Consider the following 17,919-nt stretch of genomic DNA (forward strand, 5'->3'; position numbering starts at 1 on the left):
TTGGGTGGTTCTGTTTGGTCCATGTAACCTGAATTTTTGTCTCATATGAGGGTAGATGTATATTGACCATTCTGTATAAAATAATCTTCCAGGGTAGTTGTGAAGTAAAGTTATGCCACAAACAGTGTGCCTAATTTGGGCACTTTTATGACAACGAGTGCTTGTATTGGAACTGGTCCTGATTGGTTCTGGTTGGTCCATTTACCCAGGAATGGTGTCTTATTTGTGGGTAGATATATAATTCACAATATTGTGTAAAATTAGTCTTCCAGGGAGGTTCTGGGGGGATGTTAGGCAAGAAATAGTGCCCAAATTGGGGTAAATTGCGTTAAAAATAGTGGTTGTCTTGGAACTGGTCTTGGGTGGTTCTGGTTGGTCCATTTAACCTGAATTTTTGTCTCATATGAGGGTAGATGTATATTGACAATTCTGTATAAAATAATCTTCCAGGGTAGTTGTGAAGTAAAGTTATGCCACAAACAGTGTGCCTAATTTGGGCACTTTTATGACAACGAGTGCTTGTGTTGGAACTGGTCCTGAGTGGTTCTGGTTGGTCCATTTACCCAGGAATGGTGTCTTATTTGTGGGCAGATGTATACTTCACAATTTTGTGTAAAATTAGTCTTCCAGGGAGGTTCTGGGGGGATGTTAGGCAAGAATAAGTGCCCAAATTGGGGTAAATTGCGTCAAAAATAGTGGTTGTCTTGGAACTGGTCTTGGGTGGTTCTGGTTGGTCCATTTACCCTGAATTTTTGTCTCCTATGAGGGTAGATGTATATTGACCATTCTGTATAAAATAATCTTCCAGGGTAGTTGTGAAGTAAAGTTATGCCACAATCAATGTACCTAATATGGGCACTTTTATGACAACGAGTGCTTGTCTTGGAACTGGTCCTGAGCGGTTCTGGTTGGTCCATTTACCCTGAATTTTTGTCTCATATGAGGGGAGATGTATATTGACCATTTTCTATAAAATAATCTTCCAGGGAGTTTCTGGGTGGATGTTAGGCAAGAATAAGTGTCCAAATTGGGGTAATTTTCGTTAAAAATAGTGGTTGCATTGGAACTGGTCTTGGGTGGTTCTGTTTGGTCCATTTAACCTGAATTTTTGTCTCATATGAGGGTAGATGTATATTGACCATTCTGTATAAAATAATCTTCCAGGGTAGTTGTGAAGTAAAGTTATGCCACAAACAGTGTGCCTAATTTGGGCACTTTTATGACAACGAGTGCTTGTATTGGAACTGGTCCTGATTGGTTCTGGTTGGTCCATTTACCCAGGAATGGTGTCTTATTTGTGGGTAGATGTATAATTCACAATATTGTGTAAAATTAGTCTTCCAGGGAGGTTCTGGGGGGATGTTAGGCAAGAAATAGTGCCCAAATTGGGGTAAATTGCGTTAAAAATAGTGGTTGTCTTGGAACTGGTCTTGGGTGGTTCTGGTTGGTCCATTTAACCTGAATTTTTGTCTTCTGTAAAGTTAGACGCATTTCAAAGGGGGAAGGGATAGAGAGACGGACAGAGAGGGGTGGGGGCGTTAATTCCTTCCAACCCTCTGAAAAACACAAAAAAAGGATATTGGATTGGAAAAAATGTTTTATTTCTTCTATTTCGCCATCTATTAACAAAGTAACATAACTAGTGTTTTAATAGTAATAATGTGTTTAATAGAAGTAAAGTTAGACGCATTTCGAAGGGGGAAGGGATAGAGAGACGGACAGAGAGGGGTGGGGGCCTTAATTCTTTCCAACCCTCTGAAAAACACAAAAAATAGGATATTGGATTGGAAAAAATGTTTTATTTCTTCTATTTCGCCATCTATTAACAAAGTAACATAACTAGTGTTTTAATAGTAATAATGTGTTTAATAGAAGTAAAGTTAGACGCATTTCGAAGGGGGAAGGGATAGAGAGACGGACAGAGAGGGGTGGGGGCCTTAATTCTTTCCAACCCTCTGAAAAACACAAAAAATAGGATATTGGATTGGAAAAAATGTTTTATTTCTTCTATTTCGCCATCTATTAACAAAGTAACATAACTAGTGTTTTAATAGTAATAAAATGTGTTTAATAGAAGTAAAATTAGACGCATTTCGAAGGGGGAAGGGATAGAGAGACGGACAGAGAGGGGTGGGGGCGTTAATTCCTTCCAACCCTCTGAAAAACACAAAAAATAGGATATTGGATTGGAAAAAATGTTTTATTTCTTCTATTTCGCCATCTATTAACAAAGTAACATAACTAGTGTTTTAATAGTAATAAAATGCGTTTAATAGAAGTAAAATTAGACGCATTTCGAAGGGGGAAGGGATAGAGAGACGGACAGAGAGGGGTGGGGGCGTTAATTCCTTCCAACCCTCTGAAAAACACAAAAAATAGGATATTGGATTGGAAAAAAATGTTTTATTTCTTCTATTTCGCCATCTATTAACAAAGTAACATAACTAGTGTTTTAATAGTAATAAAATGTGTTTAATAGAAGTAAAGTTAGACGCATTTCAAAGGGGGAAGGGATAGAGAGACGGACAGAGAGGGGTGGGGGCGTTAATTCCTTCCAACCCTCTGAAAAACACAAAAAATAGGATATTGGATTGGAAAAAAATGTTTTATTTCTTCTATTTCGCCATCTATTAACAAAGTAACATAACTAGTGTTTAATAGTAATAAAATGTGTTTAATAGAAGTAAAGTTAGACACATTTCGAAGGGGGAAGGGCTAGAGAGACGGACAGAGAGGGGTGGGGGCCTTAATTCTTTCCAACCCTCTGAAAAACACAAAAAATAGGATATTGGATTGGAAAAAATGTTTTATTTCTTCTATTTCGCCATATATTAACAAAGTAACATAACTAGTGTTTTAATAGTAATAATGTGTTTAATAGAAGTAAAGTTAGACGCATTTCGAAGGGGGAAGGGATAGAGAGACGGACAGAGAGGGGTGGGGGCCTTAATTCTTTCCAACCCTCTGAAAAACACAAAAAATAGGATATTGGATTGGAAAAAAAATGTTTTATTTCATCTATTTCGCCATCTATTAACAAAGTAACATAACTAGTGTTTTAATATTAATAAAATGCGTTTAATAGAAGTAAAATTAGACGCATTTCGACGGGGGAAGGGATAGAGAGACGGACAGAGAGGGGTGGGGGCCTTAATTCTTTCCAACCCTCTGAAAAACACAAAAAATAGGATATTGGATTGGAAAAAAAATGTTTTATTTCATCTATTTCGCCATCTATTAACAAAGTAACATAACTAGTGTTTTAATAGTAATAAAATGCGTTTAATAGAAGTAAAATTAGACGCATTTCGAAGGGGGAAGGGATAGAGAGACGGACAGAGAGGGGTGGGGGCGTTAATTCCTTCCAACCCTCTGAAAAACACAAAAAATAGGATATTGGATTGGAAAAAAATGTTTTATTTCTTCTATTTCGCCATCTATTAACAAAGTAACATAACTAGTGTTTTAATAGTAATAATGTGTTTAATAGAAGTAAAGTTAGACGCATTTCGAAGGGGGAAGGGATAGAGAGACGGACAGAGAGGGGTGGGGGCCTTAATTCTTTCCAACCCTCTCAAAAACACAAAAAATAGGATAATGGATTGGAAAAAAATGTTTTATTTCTTCTATTTCGCCATCTATTAACAAAGTAACATGACTAGTGTTTTAATAGTAATAAAATGTGTTTAATAGAAGTAAAGTTAGACGCATTTCAAAGGGGGAAGGGATAGAGAGACGGACAGAGAGGGGTGGGGGCGTTAATTCCTTCCAACCCTCTGAAAAACACAAAAAAAGGATATTGGATTGGAAAAAATGTTTTATTTCTTCTATTTCGCCATCTATTAACAAAGTAACATAACTAGTGTTTTAATAGTAATAATGTGTTTAATAGAAGTAAAGTTAGACGCATTTCGAAGGGGGAAGGGATAGAGAGACGGACAGAGAGGGGTGGGGGCCTTAATTCTTTCCAACCCTCTGAAAAACACAAAAAATAGGATATTGGATTGGAAAAAAATGCTTTATTTCTTCTATTTCGCCATCTATTAACAAAGTAACATAACTAGTGTTTTAATATTAATAAAATGCGTTTAATAGAAGTAAAATTAGACGCATTTCGAAGGGGGAAGGGATAGAGAGACGGACAGAGAGGGGTGGGGGCGTTAATTCCTTCCAACCCTCTGAAAAACACAAAAAATAGGATATTGGATTGGAAAAAAATGTTTTATTTCTTCTATTTCGCCATCTATTAACAAAGTAACATAACTAGTGTTTTAATAGTAATAATGTGTTTAATAGAAGTAAAGTTAGACGCATTTCGAAGGGGGAAGGGATAGAGAGACGGACAGAGAGGGGTGGGGGCCTTAATTCTTTCCAACCCTCTGAAAAACACAAAAGAATAGGATATTGGATTGGAAAAAAAGTTTTATTTCTTCTATTTTGCCATCTATTAACAAAGTAACATGACTAGTGTTTTAATAGTAATAAAATGTGTTTAATAGAAGTAAAATTGGGCGGTGTTGTGTGCACGAGTATACTTCATTGCCCAGAAAGCCCTATTTTTGCCCGCGCATACGCGTCGTGCGTTTCCTGGTCGAAACTTGTCTGAATAAATCGTTCAGTGCTCGTAGATGTGTGTTATACACGAAAGAGATGCGGCCAAAAAACAGTGCGCTACAATGATAAACAGCCTCTCATGTCATGGCCACCTGGCTTGGTCGCATCTCGAAATTTAGATGGTATCGCGGGCCAATTATTCGATCGAAATTTTCGTCGTACCACGAGCTGATCGTAGGTCGAGGTACCACTGTATGAGTGATTTCGCTGGCTTTGACGGTGATGGCAGCTAATGAGTTAATACTTAAAAACAGAAATAAATATATTTGTAAACACCACAAGTGAGTGTATATTGATGTATTGTATTTTCAGGGGCTGCACGGAATGCCCGGTCCAAAGGTAAGTATGCAAGTTTTGTATGCAGGGCTGGTCTTGGCCATGGGCAATGCGGGGGACCGCCTAGGACGCAATCTAATTGGGAGCGCATGAGAGCCCTTCACCATTTTTTTTAAAAATGACAAGTTGCCTAGGCGATTATCCCTCATTTCTCAGCCAGGCTGTTCGTATGTAATTGACGTTTTTTTACGCGTTTGGGGCTTAAATTCCTCTGCTACAATGCAGGGTGAGCCAGGAGTTGGATTAAAGGGGGAAAGGGGGGACGATGGCATTCCAGGACCCAAGGTGAGCAAAATCGACCCTGATCATACCCCTCTTTTTCAAAACTCAAGTTTGAAAAAAAGGCTTTTTGAGCACCAAATTGATTTTTTATACCGAAAATAATGACAGTACATCTGAAACAAATGATTATAACAATATTTTGGAGAGAAAAAACATGTTACTTTGCCTCATTCAAATCATGCAAAAAGTTTCTATCACCTCTTAATATGTGAACAATTAAATATGTAAACTAAAGTGCAATCACATTTGTAAAAAATGGCTTCTGGTTTTTGGAAATGTAAATGAACTCATCTACTGTGATGAGAGAACAAAATTGCAATAACTGCATTAACCATCAAAGTGTGAAGCATTCGCTTTAAAGATATCTGGCACCATTTAGCGTTGTGAATGGTTATAATGTCTAGACCCCGAATGTAAACCGACCCCCACTTTTACCACTCTTATTTCAATGCAACAAAAAACACTGTCTTATATTCAGCCCAATACTATTGAATCGTTGTGTGGAGGAAACAAATGGTGGAGCTGTGGTCATGCGTGTTTGCGCTCTAACTGCAGGGATCGGAGGGTCTTCAGGGTATACCGGGCTCTCCAGGGCTCGTGGGTCTTCCGGGAGCCAAAGGAGAAAAAGTAGGTGGCTCATCGCCATTGAATTTATTTTGAAATGACTTCCTACTGAGACACCAATCTGTTTACAGGGCAAGCCAGGCGAACCTGGACTTGACGTGAGTGTCTACAGAAAAATCGGAAGCGGCTCGTTCTGAATATCATCCATAAACGAAGCCCTCTGACTTTTTTCCAGGGCTTCCCGGGCCTGATGGGGGAGAAAGGCGACCGGGGGGAACGAGGCGATAAGGTTGGTACGCAAACACCAACGTTAAAGGTGTAAAAGTGGGTTTTATGTTTGGTTTGACTGTTTTACGTCAAAATAATGACTAGATTCTGAAATTTGTGCTTTATTGTCTTTGGGCTCTAATTACTGGAGAGTCTGTGGGTTTGGTTTAGTGGAATTTAGTTCAAAATTCCCATGAAATCGCATACAATTAAGAGCTATGACATGAAATTCAAAAGTCTTTCAAATATTTCTAAAATATGTTTTTAGGATGAATTATTTTCTTAAGCACTGTGCAAGTGAACATTGTGAAATTAATACATAATTGCGCATTTCCAGTTTGACCAGGTTTAGAATTTTATCGTAACTGAAGTTAGCAGTGGCGTGAGATGTTCTTTATTTGTTATTTCTTGCCTAACGAGCTGAGCATATGTCATGAAATACAAAACAGAAAATCACCTTTCAAGACTATCGCTTTTTTTTCTGGCTACTCTCATACGTATTATTATGAATGAGTGTAATTACTGTAAATATTGGATGTATTTTTATTGTCTCAATGTGTCCAGGGTGACAGAGGAAGTGTTGGAAAGAGAGGACTAAAGGGTCAGAAGGGTGAACAGGGTCCTCCGGGTCTCGATCAACCCTGTCCTGTGGTAGGTCGCTTTTATACCATATTACTTGACCGCCACTTGATGTATTAGCCACATTTTACTGTTTCCTGCAAAGCCTCAGACATGACATAAATGACAAAAATTGAGCCAGTGCGCATGCTCAAATACACTCGAACAAACTCGTAAAACAAAGTATAAAGTATTTCTGTAAAATAGTCATGTCTGGGGCTCTGTGTTTTCCTGCTTCTCCACTCAACATACCATTTTTGTTGTTGTTGTTGTTGCGATTTTCCTCTTCCAAAACGGGAAGCTATAACTGGCTCTTGCTAACAGGTTTGTGATGACAAAAAAGATGTGTCTGTGAAAGGAGTGCTTTCTTCTCCTTCAACACCTCTTCTTCCTCCTCTTGCTCCCTGTCCTGTGGTACAGTATTGTTTCTACTTCCTTCTCTCTACTTTGGCTCTTCATGTTGAGCTCATTTTTTTGCCTCTTTGTTTGTTCAATGCTGCTCTTTTCTTTTAATGATAACATTATTAAATTGGGACATTCCGGTTAATCTTAGTTACTGTATACCATTCCATCCTATTCTCTTTCTTTTTCTTACTATTATTTATTTTTTTCAAACACTTCAAGCACAGGTATCAAAGTGTGCAGCCTGGGAGCCAAATCTGGCCCGCCAGTTCATTTTGTGCGGCCCGAGAAAGTAAATCATGAGTGCCGACGTTCTGTTTGATGATCAAATTAAAATGAAGATTATCGATGTATATAGGGAATAATTCCTGTTTTCCCCCTTTTCAAATGAATAATTGCATTTTTTAAATCCCAAATTGTATTCTTTTCTTTTTGTGTTGTTTTAAGTTGTAAAAGCACTTTAAAAAAATCAGTTTTAGATCTATAACAAACTGAATATTTAGGGTTTTCGATCCAGTTCTTTTAATCCATTGAAAAAAAACAATCTAAATGTTATTTCTGAAATGTTTCCTTTTTGGCCTGGTTCTACCTAAGAGTGCAAAGATTGGAAAACTTCCTGACTTCTCGGTCTCTTTTTAGGACACCAGAAAATCCTTTTTTTTTTCTTCATGGTTTGATAGATTTTTTTTTTTTTTTAAATGCGCTGTATAAGAGGCACAAAAATAGTAATTCCATGTAAATATTGTCACTGCACAGGGACATGATGGGCTCCCCATACCAGGCTGCTGGCACAAGGTGAGAAATAACAGCTTACTATAGAAATATTACATTACTAACTGAGACAATCACTCAAAAGACTGATTTTGCTGAAATGCATATCTTTATGCGAGCGGGTACTTTTATCATTTGATTGTAATGCAAGCAGCAGATGAAAATGCTACTCACCAGATGATAATAACTAACCTCGTCTCTCTTCTTTTGCAGTGATGACTGACTAATCAGCCGCATGGGACTTGTACATATGGTTTTAGTATATATTGGAACTGACGACCAACAACTTTTCACTTGTACTTTTTCGAATAAGCATTCAATTGTAATATATTGAAACATGGACAACGCCACAGAATTGTGAGAAGCCCTGAGAACATAGTTGCCGAGTGCGTGGAATACGTAGCAAAGTGCAAGTGGGACGCTTTGTTTTGAAGGGCCAATCCAAGCCTAACTTCATTACTAACAAAGTCTGACTTAACGGCCCCGACGGATAGACGCTCGAACGCCGCCAAAGGAATCTGCATCACTATTGTCTCTGTTTTCCGGAAGGAGGAGATGGCCAAGCAGAAGCTTAAACGCAAGCGTCTTATTCAGCCGTGAAGGCAGGCCGAAAGGCCCGGCAGGGAAAGCCGCATTTGGAGGTGCAGGTGAAGAAGGCACCCACACGGAGTTTGACCTCTACGGAGAACAACGAGCCTTACCGAACACTCGAATGGTCCAAGATGGAACGCTCTCGTTAGTGCTGAATTAATCCACTCGGCTGATCATTTTGGCTCATTGCGTGCTGTGACGTCACTGGCACATAAGGAGGGATTTGCGGCATGTTATGGTTTGAGCCATCCCTTCTTAGGCTTTACTATATGGAAAAAGTTTCCTTAGCACACTGTGGTGGGTCAATTTAATGGGGGAGAATGATGGTTTTAAAGCACAGTTTCATAGGCTTTAGGCCGTTTATTTACGATCGCGGCTGTGGAAATGGATGTCCGGTCACGTTTTCCATTCCTAGTCATTTGACGCTTATGGAATGATTTGGATGAGCCGTTGTTACAATATTCAAAATAAAGCGAGCAAGCCGATGGTGAGCGGTATTTGATAGGTTTGCTTTGAAATATCTTATCATTTGCCATTTCCAGACAGAATCCTGATCTCTTCATCTTCGATGAAGCCATTTTTGTTCACTCTTGCTGCTGACTTTTGTTTCATTGCTTCAGTGTTTGTTTTGTTTTGTCCACTTCACACTGTTTTCTATCTTACTTTTTCCATCGCTGCTTTCTCAGCAAGTCTGGAGTGTTGCCTGAAACTCTTTGGTGTCCAGCAATAGTTGCTTACTACCCTTACTGAAAATGCATTTTCGTGGTCAAATAAGCGGACGTTCAAAAGATTCTGCCCGCTTAGTTCGAGCGTTACAGTAATTGCATTCAAAACAGAAGAGTGGCGAAGCAGTGGAGACTTCCATGTGTTTGTAGAGCTTTTAAACCCTCAAAAATACTCACAACAGTCATAAAAGCACCGTACAGCTCATAATTTCAAAATGAAAAAAGTAGCTCCATTAAAAAACACACTTCACTCCACAAGTACAATATTATGTGAATCCCCCTGAATGTTTTTTTAATGTGATACTGTAACTGTAAATCAAGTTTTTTTTCATAATTTCAAGACAAGGTGTGTCAATCCTAGCAGCACACGTATTCAAAATTATGCAATTTAACTGATGAAATGTGGATACATTTGAAATTAAAGTTGCTACATGGGTACTTTGTAATGGTTGCACTTCCCATATTTGTGGTACTGTAAATAAAGACATTTTCATAGTTCCCAGGCAAGGGGGGGTCAGGTTTAGGGTTTGAGTCAGTGTTTTGCCTTGAGTGATGGTCCGGTGTGCCGCGGGAGATGACACTTTCTTAGCCTACATAATCCCTAATTGAAGTACGGCAATGTTGACGTTGAGCTGGTGCTGTGTCAACCAGGGTATGGACGGACACAAAGGAGAAAAAGGCGACTGCCGACTGGATGACAACTTGGTCAGTGGAGCGCACTTGGAGTCCACATCATGACATCTTGATATTGGGCGTCTTTGTTTTCTTTCCCATCAGGTTCAAATGATTTCCCAGCCAGGGACCCCTGGCCCGCCTGGCCCACCAGGAGCTCCAGGGTTAGCTGGAGCCACTGTGAGTGACCCTCGCAATTCCGATGAAGTGGGGATTTGCGTCAAACCTAAATAAAAGCGGAAAGAAAGACGTTCATTTGCAAATCACGTGAACTCTCCAACCTTCATTGGCAATAATAGGCCCCAAATCCATTTCAATTACAGTGGTACCTCGACATACGATCTTAATCCGTTCCGGGACTGAGATCGTACGTCGAGCTTTTCGTAACTCGAGCGGACGTTTCCCATTGAAATGAACTAAAAACAAATTAATTTGTTCCAACCCTCTGAAAAAAACACAAAAACAGGATATTGGATTGGAAAAAATATGTTGTTTCTTCTAATTCGCCATCAATTAACAAATTAACACATAACTAGTGGTTTAATAGTAATCAAATGTGTTTCATAGAAGTAAAATTAGACGCATTTCGAAGGGGGAAGAGAGAGAGAGACGGACAGAGAGCGGTGGGGGCGTTAATTCGTTCCAACCCTCTGAACCCCCCCCCCCTAAAAACAGTATATTGGATTAGAAAACATGTTTTATTTATTTTAATTCGCCATCTATTAACAAAGTAACACATAACTAGTGGTTTAATAGTAATAACATGTTTAATAGAAGTAAAATTAGACGCATTTCGAAGGGGGAAGAGAGAGAGAGACGGACAGAGAGAGGGGTGGGGGCGTTAATTCGTTCCAACCCGCTGAAAAAAACACCAAAACCAGGATATTGGATTAGAAAACATGTTTTATTTCTTCTAATTCGCCATCTATTAACACATAACTAGTGGTTTAATAGTAATAAAATGTCTTTAATAGAAGTAAAGTTAGACGTATTTCGAAGGGGGAACGGAGAGAGAGACGGACAGAGAGAAGGGTGGGGGCGTTACTTCCTTCCGCCCTCTGAAAAAAACACAAAAAATAGGATATTGGATTGGAAAAAAATGTTTTATTTCTTCTGATTCGCCATATTTTAACAAAGTAACGTATAACTAGTGTTTTAATAGTAATACCATGTGTTTAATAGAAGTAACATTTGGGCGGTGTTGTGTGCACGAGTATACTTCATTACCCAGAAAGCCCTCTTTTTGCCCGCGCATGCGCGTTGTGCGTTTCCTTTTCGATCAAAGGCAAGCCGCCACGTGGGGGACGCCATTTTACAAGTCGAACGCCGTCTCAAGCAGTCGCTGAATGTAAGTGTCTTGTAATTGAGTAATGTTTTTCTCCGTTTTGGCGTATTCTTGCACGTTTATTTTGCGTTAGTATCTTTTGCTGAAACTAGTTTAATATAGCTATTCATTGTGACGCTTCGTCGAAATTGTTGAATTAAATGTCAACGTTCCAAAGCCTGAGGCTTAAGTTTTGTTCAAAGTGGCGACTATTGGCTCTTTTTATTCTCTTATATTAGACGTTTTAAAGAAATTCCGTTTTGTTTGCTTGCTCTTTTTCCTTGTGGTATTGGGTACAACTTTTTGCGACAATGGCCAGTGTCTCTTGTAATTTTTTCAAAGTATAAAGTACCGCAGCTCAAATAGTTATGAAAAAACGCTGTTAAGTCCACAGGTGCTTCGGCAGACCATTAATCAACACCACGCGTGTCCGCCATTTTACAAGTCGAAGGCAGTCTCAAGCAGAAGCAGTCCAATGTGAGTGTCTTGTAATTGATTGTTTTTCTCCGTTTTGGCGTATTCTGGCACGCTTATTTGGCGTTAGCACCTTTTGCTGAAACTAGTTGATTATAACTATTTATTGTGACGCGTCGTCGAAATTGTTGAATTAAATGTTAAATTCCAAAGCCTGTGAGGCTTAAGTTTTGTTCAAAGTGGCGACTATCGGCTCTTTTATTTACTCATATCAGACGTTTTAAAGAAATTCCGTTTTGTTTGCTTGCTCTTTATCCTTGTGGTATTGGGTACAACTTTTTGCGACAATGGCCAGTGTCTCTTGTAATTTTTTCAAAGTAAAAAGTACCGCAGCTCAAATAGTTTTGGAAAAATGCTGTTAAGTCCACAGGTGCTTCTGCAGACCATTAATCAACGCCATGCGTGGACGCCATTTTACTAGTCGAAGGCTATTGGGAGCTGTTATGAAATATTTATTATAAAAAGAAACCTAAAAGTTTGAGCCATATTCAAAATATTTTACTGAAGTTTAGTGCCTGTTACTATCTGATCATGGGGTTGGTAGGGTTAGGATAGGTGATAAGTCCTTATTCACAGCGGTCAGCAATAAATAATTGGTAGAAAATTATTGCAGTATATTTATTGCTGTTGGCCATTTAGGCTAAGGTCATATGGTCTCTTGCTGCCACCTTGTGACCATTTAGGAACAGGTCCCTTGTCGTGGTATTGGGTGCAACTTTTTGTGACAATGGTGAGTGTGAACATTTGAATTTGAAATATTTTTTGGAGGGTTTATTTGATTCTTGTTGATAAAGGTTTAATGAGAATGACATTGTTAATTTTAAATTGTAAGATTTTCAAATGTTGGTGTGCCTTGTAATTTTTTCAAAGTAAAAAGTACCGCAGCTCTAAATAGGTTGGTAAACACTGGCTTTGTTTACAGGTTCTTCTACCGACCCTTAATCACGTCACCTATGGGTCCAACTCGTCCAATTGACGACGTGTAACGACATGCGCGCATCCCAGAATGCATCACATATCCAAGAATGCATAATGTATCCCAGAATGCAACGTGTGGATGCCATCGTTGAAGTCGTCAAAAGTAAGTTACTTCTTGTAATTGATTAGTGTTAGGGTAAGGGTTAACCCTTGTGGCCATTTTGGCTCAGCTCATGTGGTTCCCTTGCGGTCATTTTTCGTGTGGTCCACTTGTGGCCCTCTTGTTGCCATTCTGGCTCAGCTCCTGGCAATTTTGGTTCAGCTCATGTGGTCCCTTTGCGGCCATTTTGGCTCAGTTCGTGTGGTCACCTTTCTTCCCCCTTGTGGCCATTTTGGCTCCTGTGTGATCCCCTTGCGGCCATTTTGGCTCAAATCGTGGTCACCTTATTCCCCCTGTGGCCATTTTGGCTCAGTTCGTGTGGTCACCTTGCTTCCCTCTTGTGGCCATTTTGGCTAAGCTCGTGTGGTCCCCTTGTGGCCATTCTGGCTCAGCTCATGTGGACCCCTTGCTGCCTCCTTGTGGCCATATTGGCTCAGCTCTTGTGGCCCACTTGCTGCCCCCTTGTTGCCATTTTGGCTCTGCTGCCATTTTGGCTCTGCCGCCATTTTGGCTCTGCCGCCATTTTGGCTCTGCCGCCATTTTGGCTCTGCCGCCATTTTGGCTCTGCCGCCATTTTGGCTCTGCCGCCATTTTGGCTCTGCCGCCATTTTGGCTCTGCCGCCATTTTGGCTCTGCCGCCATTTTGGCTCTGCCGCCATTTTGGCTCTGCCGCCATTTTGGCTCTGCCGCCATTTTGGCTCTGCCGCCATTTTGGCTCTGCCGCCATTTTGGCTCTGCCGCCATTTTGGCTCTGCCGCCATTTTGGCTCTGCCGCCATTTTGGCTCTGCCGCCATTTTGGCTCTGCCGCCATTTTGGCTCTGCCGCCATTTTGGCTCTGCCGCCATTTTGGCTCTGCCGCCATTTTGGCTCTGCCGCCATTTTGGCTCTGCCGCCATTTTGGCTCTGCCGCCATTTTGGCTCTGCCGCCATTTTGGCTCTGCCGCCATTTTGGCTCTGCCGCCATTTTGGCTCTGCCGCCATTTTGGCTCTGCCGCCATTTTGGCTCAGCTCGTGTGGTCCCCTTGTCAGTGTAAACATTTGAAATATTTTTTGGAGGGTATATTTGATTCTTGTTGATAAAGGTTTAATGAGAATGACTTTATATTGTTAATTTTAATTTATAAGATTTTCAGATGTTGTTGTGCCTTGTAATTTCTTCAAACTAAAAAGTACCGCAGCTCTAAATAGGTTACAGGTTCTTCTACCGACCTTTAATCACGTCACCTACAAGTCCAACTCATCCAATTGACGACATGCGCGCATCCCAGAATGCATCACATATCCCAGAATCCAACGTGTGGACGCCATCTTTGAAGTCGTCAAAAGTAAGTTTATCTTCTAATTGATTAATGTTTTATCCTTGCTGCCCCCTTGTGGCCATTCTGACTCAGCTCTTGTGGTCCCCTTGCTGCCCCCTTGTGGCCATTCTGGCTCAGCTCATGTGGTCCCATTGCTGCCTCCTTGTGGCCATTTTGGCTCAGCTTGTGTGGTCCACTTGCTGCCCCCTTGTTGCCATTTGGCTCAGCCATTTTGGCTCAGCCATTTTGGCTCAGCCATTTTGGCTCTGCTGCCGTTTTGGCTCTGCTGCCATTTTGGCTCTGCTGCCGTTTTGGCTCTGCTGCCATTTTGGCTCTGCTGCCATTTTGGCTCTGCTGCCATTTTGGCTCTGCTGCCATTTTGGCTCTGCTGCCATTTTGGCTCTGCTGCCATTTTGGCTCTGCTGCCATTTTGGCTCTGCTGCCATTTTGGCTCTGCTGCCATTTTGGCTCTGCTGCCATTTTGGCTCTGCTGCCATTTTGGCTCTGCTGCCATTTTGGCTCTGCTGCCATTTTGGCTCTGCTGCCATTTTGGCTCTGCTGCCATTTTGGCTCTGCTGCCATTTTGGCTCTGCTGCCATTTTGGCTCTGCTGCCATTTTGGCTCTGCTGCCATTTTGGCTCTGCTGCCATTTTGGCTCTGCTGCCATTTTGGCTCTGCTGCCATTTTGGCTCTGCTGCCATTTTGGCTCTGCTGCCATTTTGGCTCTGCTGCCATTTTGGCTCTGCTGCCATTTTGGCTCTGCTGCCATTTTGGCTCTGCTGCCATTTTGGCTCTGCTGCCATTTTGGCTCTGCTGCCATTTTGGCTCTGCTGCCATTTTGGCTCTGCTGCCATTTTGGCTCTGCTGCCATTTTGGCTCTGCTGCCATTTTGGCTCAGCTCGTGTGGTCCCCTTGTCAGTGTAAACATTTGAAATATTTTTTGGAGGGTATATTTGATTCTTGTTGATAAAGGTTTAATGAGAATGACTTTATATTGTTAATTTTAATTTATAAGATTTTCAGATGTTGTTGTGCCTTGTAATTTCTTCAAACTAAAAAGTACCGCAGCTCTAAATAGGTTACAGGTTCTTCTACCGACCTTTAATCACGTCACCTACAAGTCCAACTCATCCAATTGACGACATGCGCGCATCCCAGAATGCATCACATATCCCAGAATCCAACGTGTGGACGCCATCTTTGAAGTCGTCAAAAGTAAGTTTATCTTCTAATTGATTAATGTTTTATCCTTGCTGCCCCCTTGTGGCCATTTTGACTCAGCTCTTGTGGTCCCCTTGTGGCCATTTTGGCTCTGCCCATTTGGCTCTGCCCATTTGGCTCTGCCCATTTGGCTCTGCCCATTTGGCTCTGCCCATTTGTGCTCTGCCCATTTGTGCTCTGCCCATTTGTGCTCTGCCCATTTGTGCTCTGCCCATTTGTGCTCTGCCCATTTGGCTCTGCCCATTTGGCTCTGCCCATTTGTGCTCTGCCCATTTGGCTCTGCCCATTTGTGCTCTGCCCATTTGTGCTCTGCCCATTTGTGCTCTGCCCATTTGGCTCTGCCCATTTGGCTCTGCCCATTTGGCTCTGCCCATTTGTGCTCTGCCCATTTGTGCTCTGCCCATTTGTGCTCTGCCCATTTGTGCTCTGCCCATTTGTGCTCTGCCCATTTGGCTCTGCCCATTTGGCTCTGCCCATTTGTGCTCTGCCCATTTGTGCTCTGCCCATTTGTGCTCTGCCCATTTGTGCTCTGCCCATTTGTGCTCTGCCCATTTGTGCTCTGCCCATTTGTGCTCTGCCCATTTGTGCTCTGCCCATTTGTGCTCTGCCCATTTGTGCTCTGCCCATTTGTGCTCTGCCCATTTGTGCTCTGCCCATTTGTGCTCTGCCCATTTGTGCTCTGCCCATTTGTGCTCTGCCCATTTGGCTCTGCCCATTTGGCTCTGCCCATTTGGCTCTGCCCATTTGTGCTCTGCCCATTTGTGCTCTGCCCATTTGGCTCTGCCCATTTGGGCTCTGCCCATTTGGGCTCTGCCCATTTGGGCTCTGCCCATTTGGGCTCTGCCCATTTGGCTCTGCCCATTTGTGCTCTGCCCATTTGGGCTCTGCCCATTTGGGCTCTGCCCATTTGGGCTCTGCCCATTTGGCTCTGCCCATTTGTGCTCTGCCCATTTGTGCTCTGCCCATTTGTGCTCTGCCCATTTGTGCTCTGCCCATTTGGCTCTGCCCATTTGGCTCTGCCCATGTGTGCTCTGCCCATGTGTGCTCTGCCCATTTGTGCTCTGCCCATTTGTGCTCTGCCCATTTGTGCTCTGCCCATTTGTGCTCTGCCCATTTGTGCTCTGCCCATTTGTGCTCTGCTGCCCATTTGGCTCTGCTGCCCATTTGGCTCTGCTGCCATTTTGGCTCTGCTGCCATTTTGGCTCTGCTGCCATTTTGGCTCTGCTGCCATTTTGGCTCTGCTGCCATTTTGGCTCTGCTGCCATTTTGGCTCTGCTGCCATTTTGGCTCTGCTGCCATTTTGGCTCTGCTGCCATTTTGGCTCTGCTGCCATTTTGGCTCTGCTGCCATTTTGGCTCTGCTGCCATTTTGGCTCTGCTGCCATTTCGGCTCTGCTGCCATTTCGGCTCTGCTGCCATTTCGGCTCTGCTGCCATTTCGGCTCTGCTGCCATTTTGGCTCTGCTGCCATTTTGGCTCAGCTCGTGTGGTCCCCTTGTCAGTGTAAACATTTGAAATATTTTTTGGAGGGTATATTTGATTCTTGTTGATAAAGGTTTAATGAGAATGACTTTATATTGTTAATTTTAATTTATAAGATTTTCAGATGTTGTTGTGCCTTGTAATTTCTTCAAACTAAAAGGTACCGCAGCTCTAAATAGGTTACAGGTTCTTCTACCGACCTTTAATCACGTCACCTACAAGTCCAACTCATCCAATTGACGACATGCACGCATCCCAGAATGCATCACATATCCCAGAATCCAACGTGTGGACGCCATCTTTGAAGTCGTCAAAAGTAAGTTTATCTTCTAATTGATTAATGTTTTATCCTTGCTGCCCCCTTGTGGCCATTCTGACTCAGCTCTTGTGGTCCCCTTGCTGCCCCCTTGTGGCCATTCTGGCTCAGCTCATGTGGTACCATTGCTGCCTCCTTGTGGCCATTTTGGCTCAGCTTGTGTGGTCCACTTGCTGCCCCATTGTTGCCATTTTGGCTCTGCCATTTTGGCTCTGCTGCCATTTTGGCTCTGCTGCCATTTTGGCTCTGCTGCCATTTTGGCTCTGCTGCCATTTTGGCTCTGCCGCCATTTTGGCTCTGCCGCCATTTTGGCTCTGCCGCCATTTTGGCTCAGCTCGTGTGGTCCCCTTGTCAGTGTAAACATTTGAAATATTTTTTGGAGGGTATATTTGATTCTTGTTGATAAAGGTTTAATGAGAATGACTTTATATTGTTAATTTTAATTTATAAGATTTTCAGATGTTGTTGTGCCTTGTAATTTCTTCAAACTAAAAAGTACCGCAGCTCTAAATAGGTTACAGGTTCTTCTACCGACCTTTAATCACGTCACCTACAAGTCCAACTCATCCAATTGACGACATGCGCGCATCCCAGAATGCATCACATATCCCAGAATCCAACGTGTGGACGCCATCTTTGAAGTCGTCAAAAGTAAGTTTATCTTCTAATTGATTAATGTTTTATCCTTGCTGCCCCCTTGTGGTCATTCTGACTCAGCTCTTGTGGTCCCCTTGCTGCCCCCTTGTGGCCATTCTGGCTCAGCTCATGTGGTCCCATTGCTGCCTCCTTGTGGCCATTTTGGCTCAGCTTGTGTGGTCCACTTGCTGCCCCCTTGTTGCCATTTGGCTCAGCCATTTTGGCTCAGCCATTTTGGCTCAGCCATTT

The 17,919-nt window shown here is 42.1% G+C and overlaps 1 protein-coding gene across 2 annotated transcripts; it reads left to right on the top strand.

The window, feature by feature from the left end:
* Positions 1 to 4,925: 4,925 nt before the first annotated feature.
* On the top strand, positions 4,926 to 8,942 carry LOC144070347 (uncharacterized). 2 transcript variants are annotated; one of them, XM_077594907.1, is made up of 9 exons: positions 4,926 to 4,953; positions 5,176 to 5,235; positions 5,788 to 5,859; positions 5,928 to 5,954; positions 6,032 to 6,085; positions 6,628 to 6,714; positions 7,006 to 7,095; positions 7,840 to 7,878; positions 8,068 to 8,942. In XM_077594907.1, the coding sequence occupies exons 1-9, from the start codon at positions 4,939 to 4,941 to the stop codon at positions 8,068 to 8,070; spliced, it is 447 nt and encodes a 148-aa protein (XP_077451033.1). In that variant the 5' UTR covers positions 4,926 to 4,938; the 3' UTR covers positions 8,071 to 8,942. The 2 variants fall into 2 exon arrangements, with proteins under 2 accessions (XP_077451033.1, XP_077451034.1); XM_077594908.1 differs by lacking the exon at positions 7,006 to 7,095.
* The last annotated feature ends 8,977 nt before the right edge of the window (positions 8,943 to 17,919 follow it).

The sequence above is a fragment of the Stigmatopora argus genome, unplaced genomic scaffold (genome assembly GCF_051989625.1).
Source record: "Stigmatopora argus isolate UIUO_Sarg unplaced genomic scaffold, RoL_Sarg_1.0 HiC_scaffold_38, whole genome shotgun sequence".
NCBI classification, from domain to species: Eukaryota; Metazoa; Chordata; class Actinopteri; order Syngnathiformes; family Syngnathidae; genus Stigmatopora; species Stigmatopora argus.

What these genes read in the sequence shown, in the direction of transcription:
- LOC144070347 (XM_077594907.1), top strand. An exon ending in CGGGAGCCAAAGGAGAAAAA is followed by an intron (nt 5,860 to 5,927) that starts GTAGGTGGCTCA and finishes ATCTGTTTACAG; the next exon opens with GGCAAGCCAGGCGAACCTGG. An exon ending in CAGGCGAACCTGGACTTGAC is followed by an intron (nt 5,955 to 6,031) that starts GTGAGTGTCTAC and finishes ACTTTTTTCCAG; the next exon opens with GGCTTCCCGGGCCTGATGGG.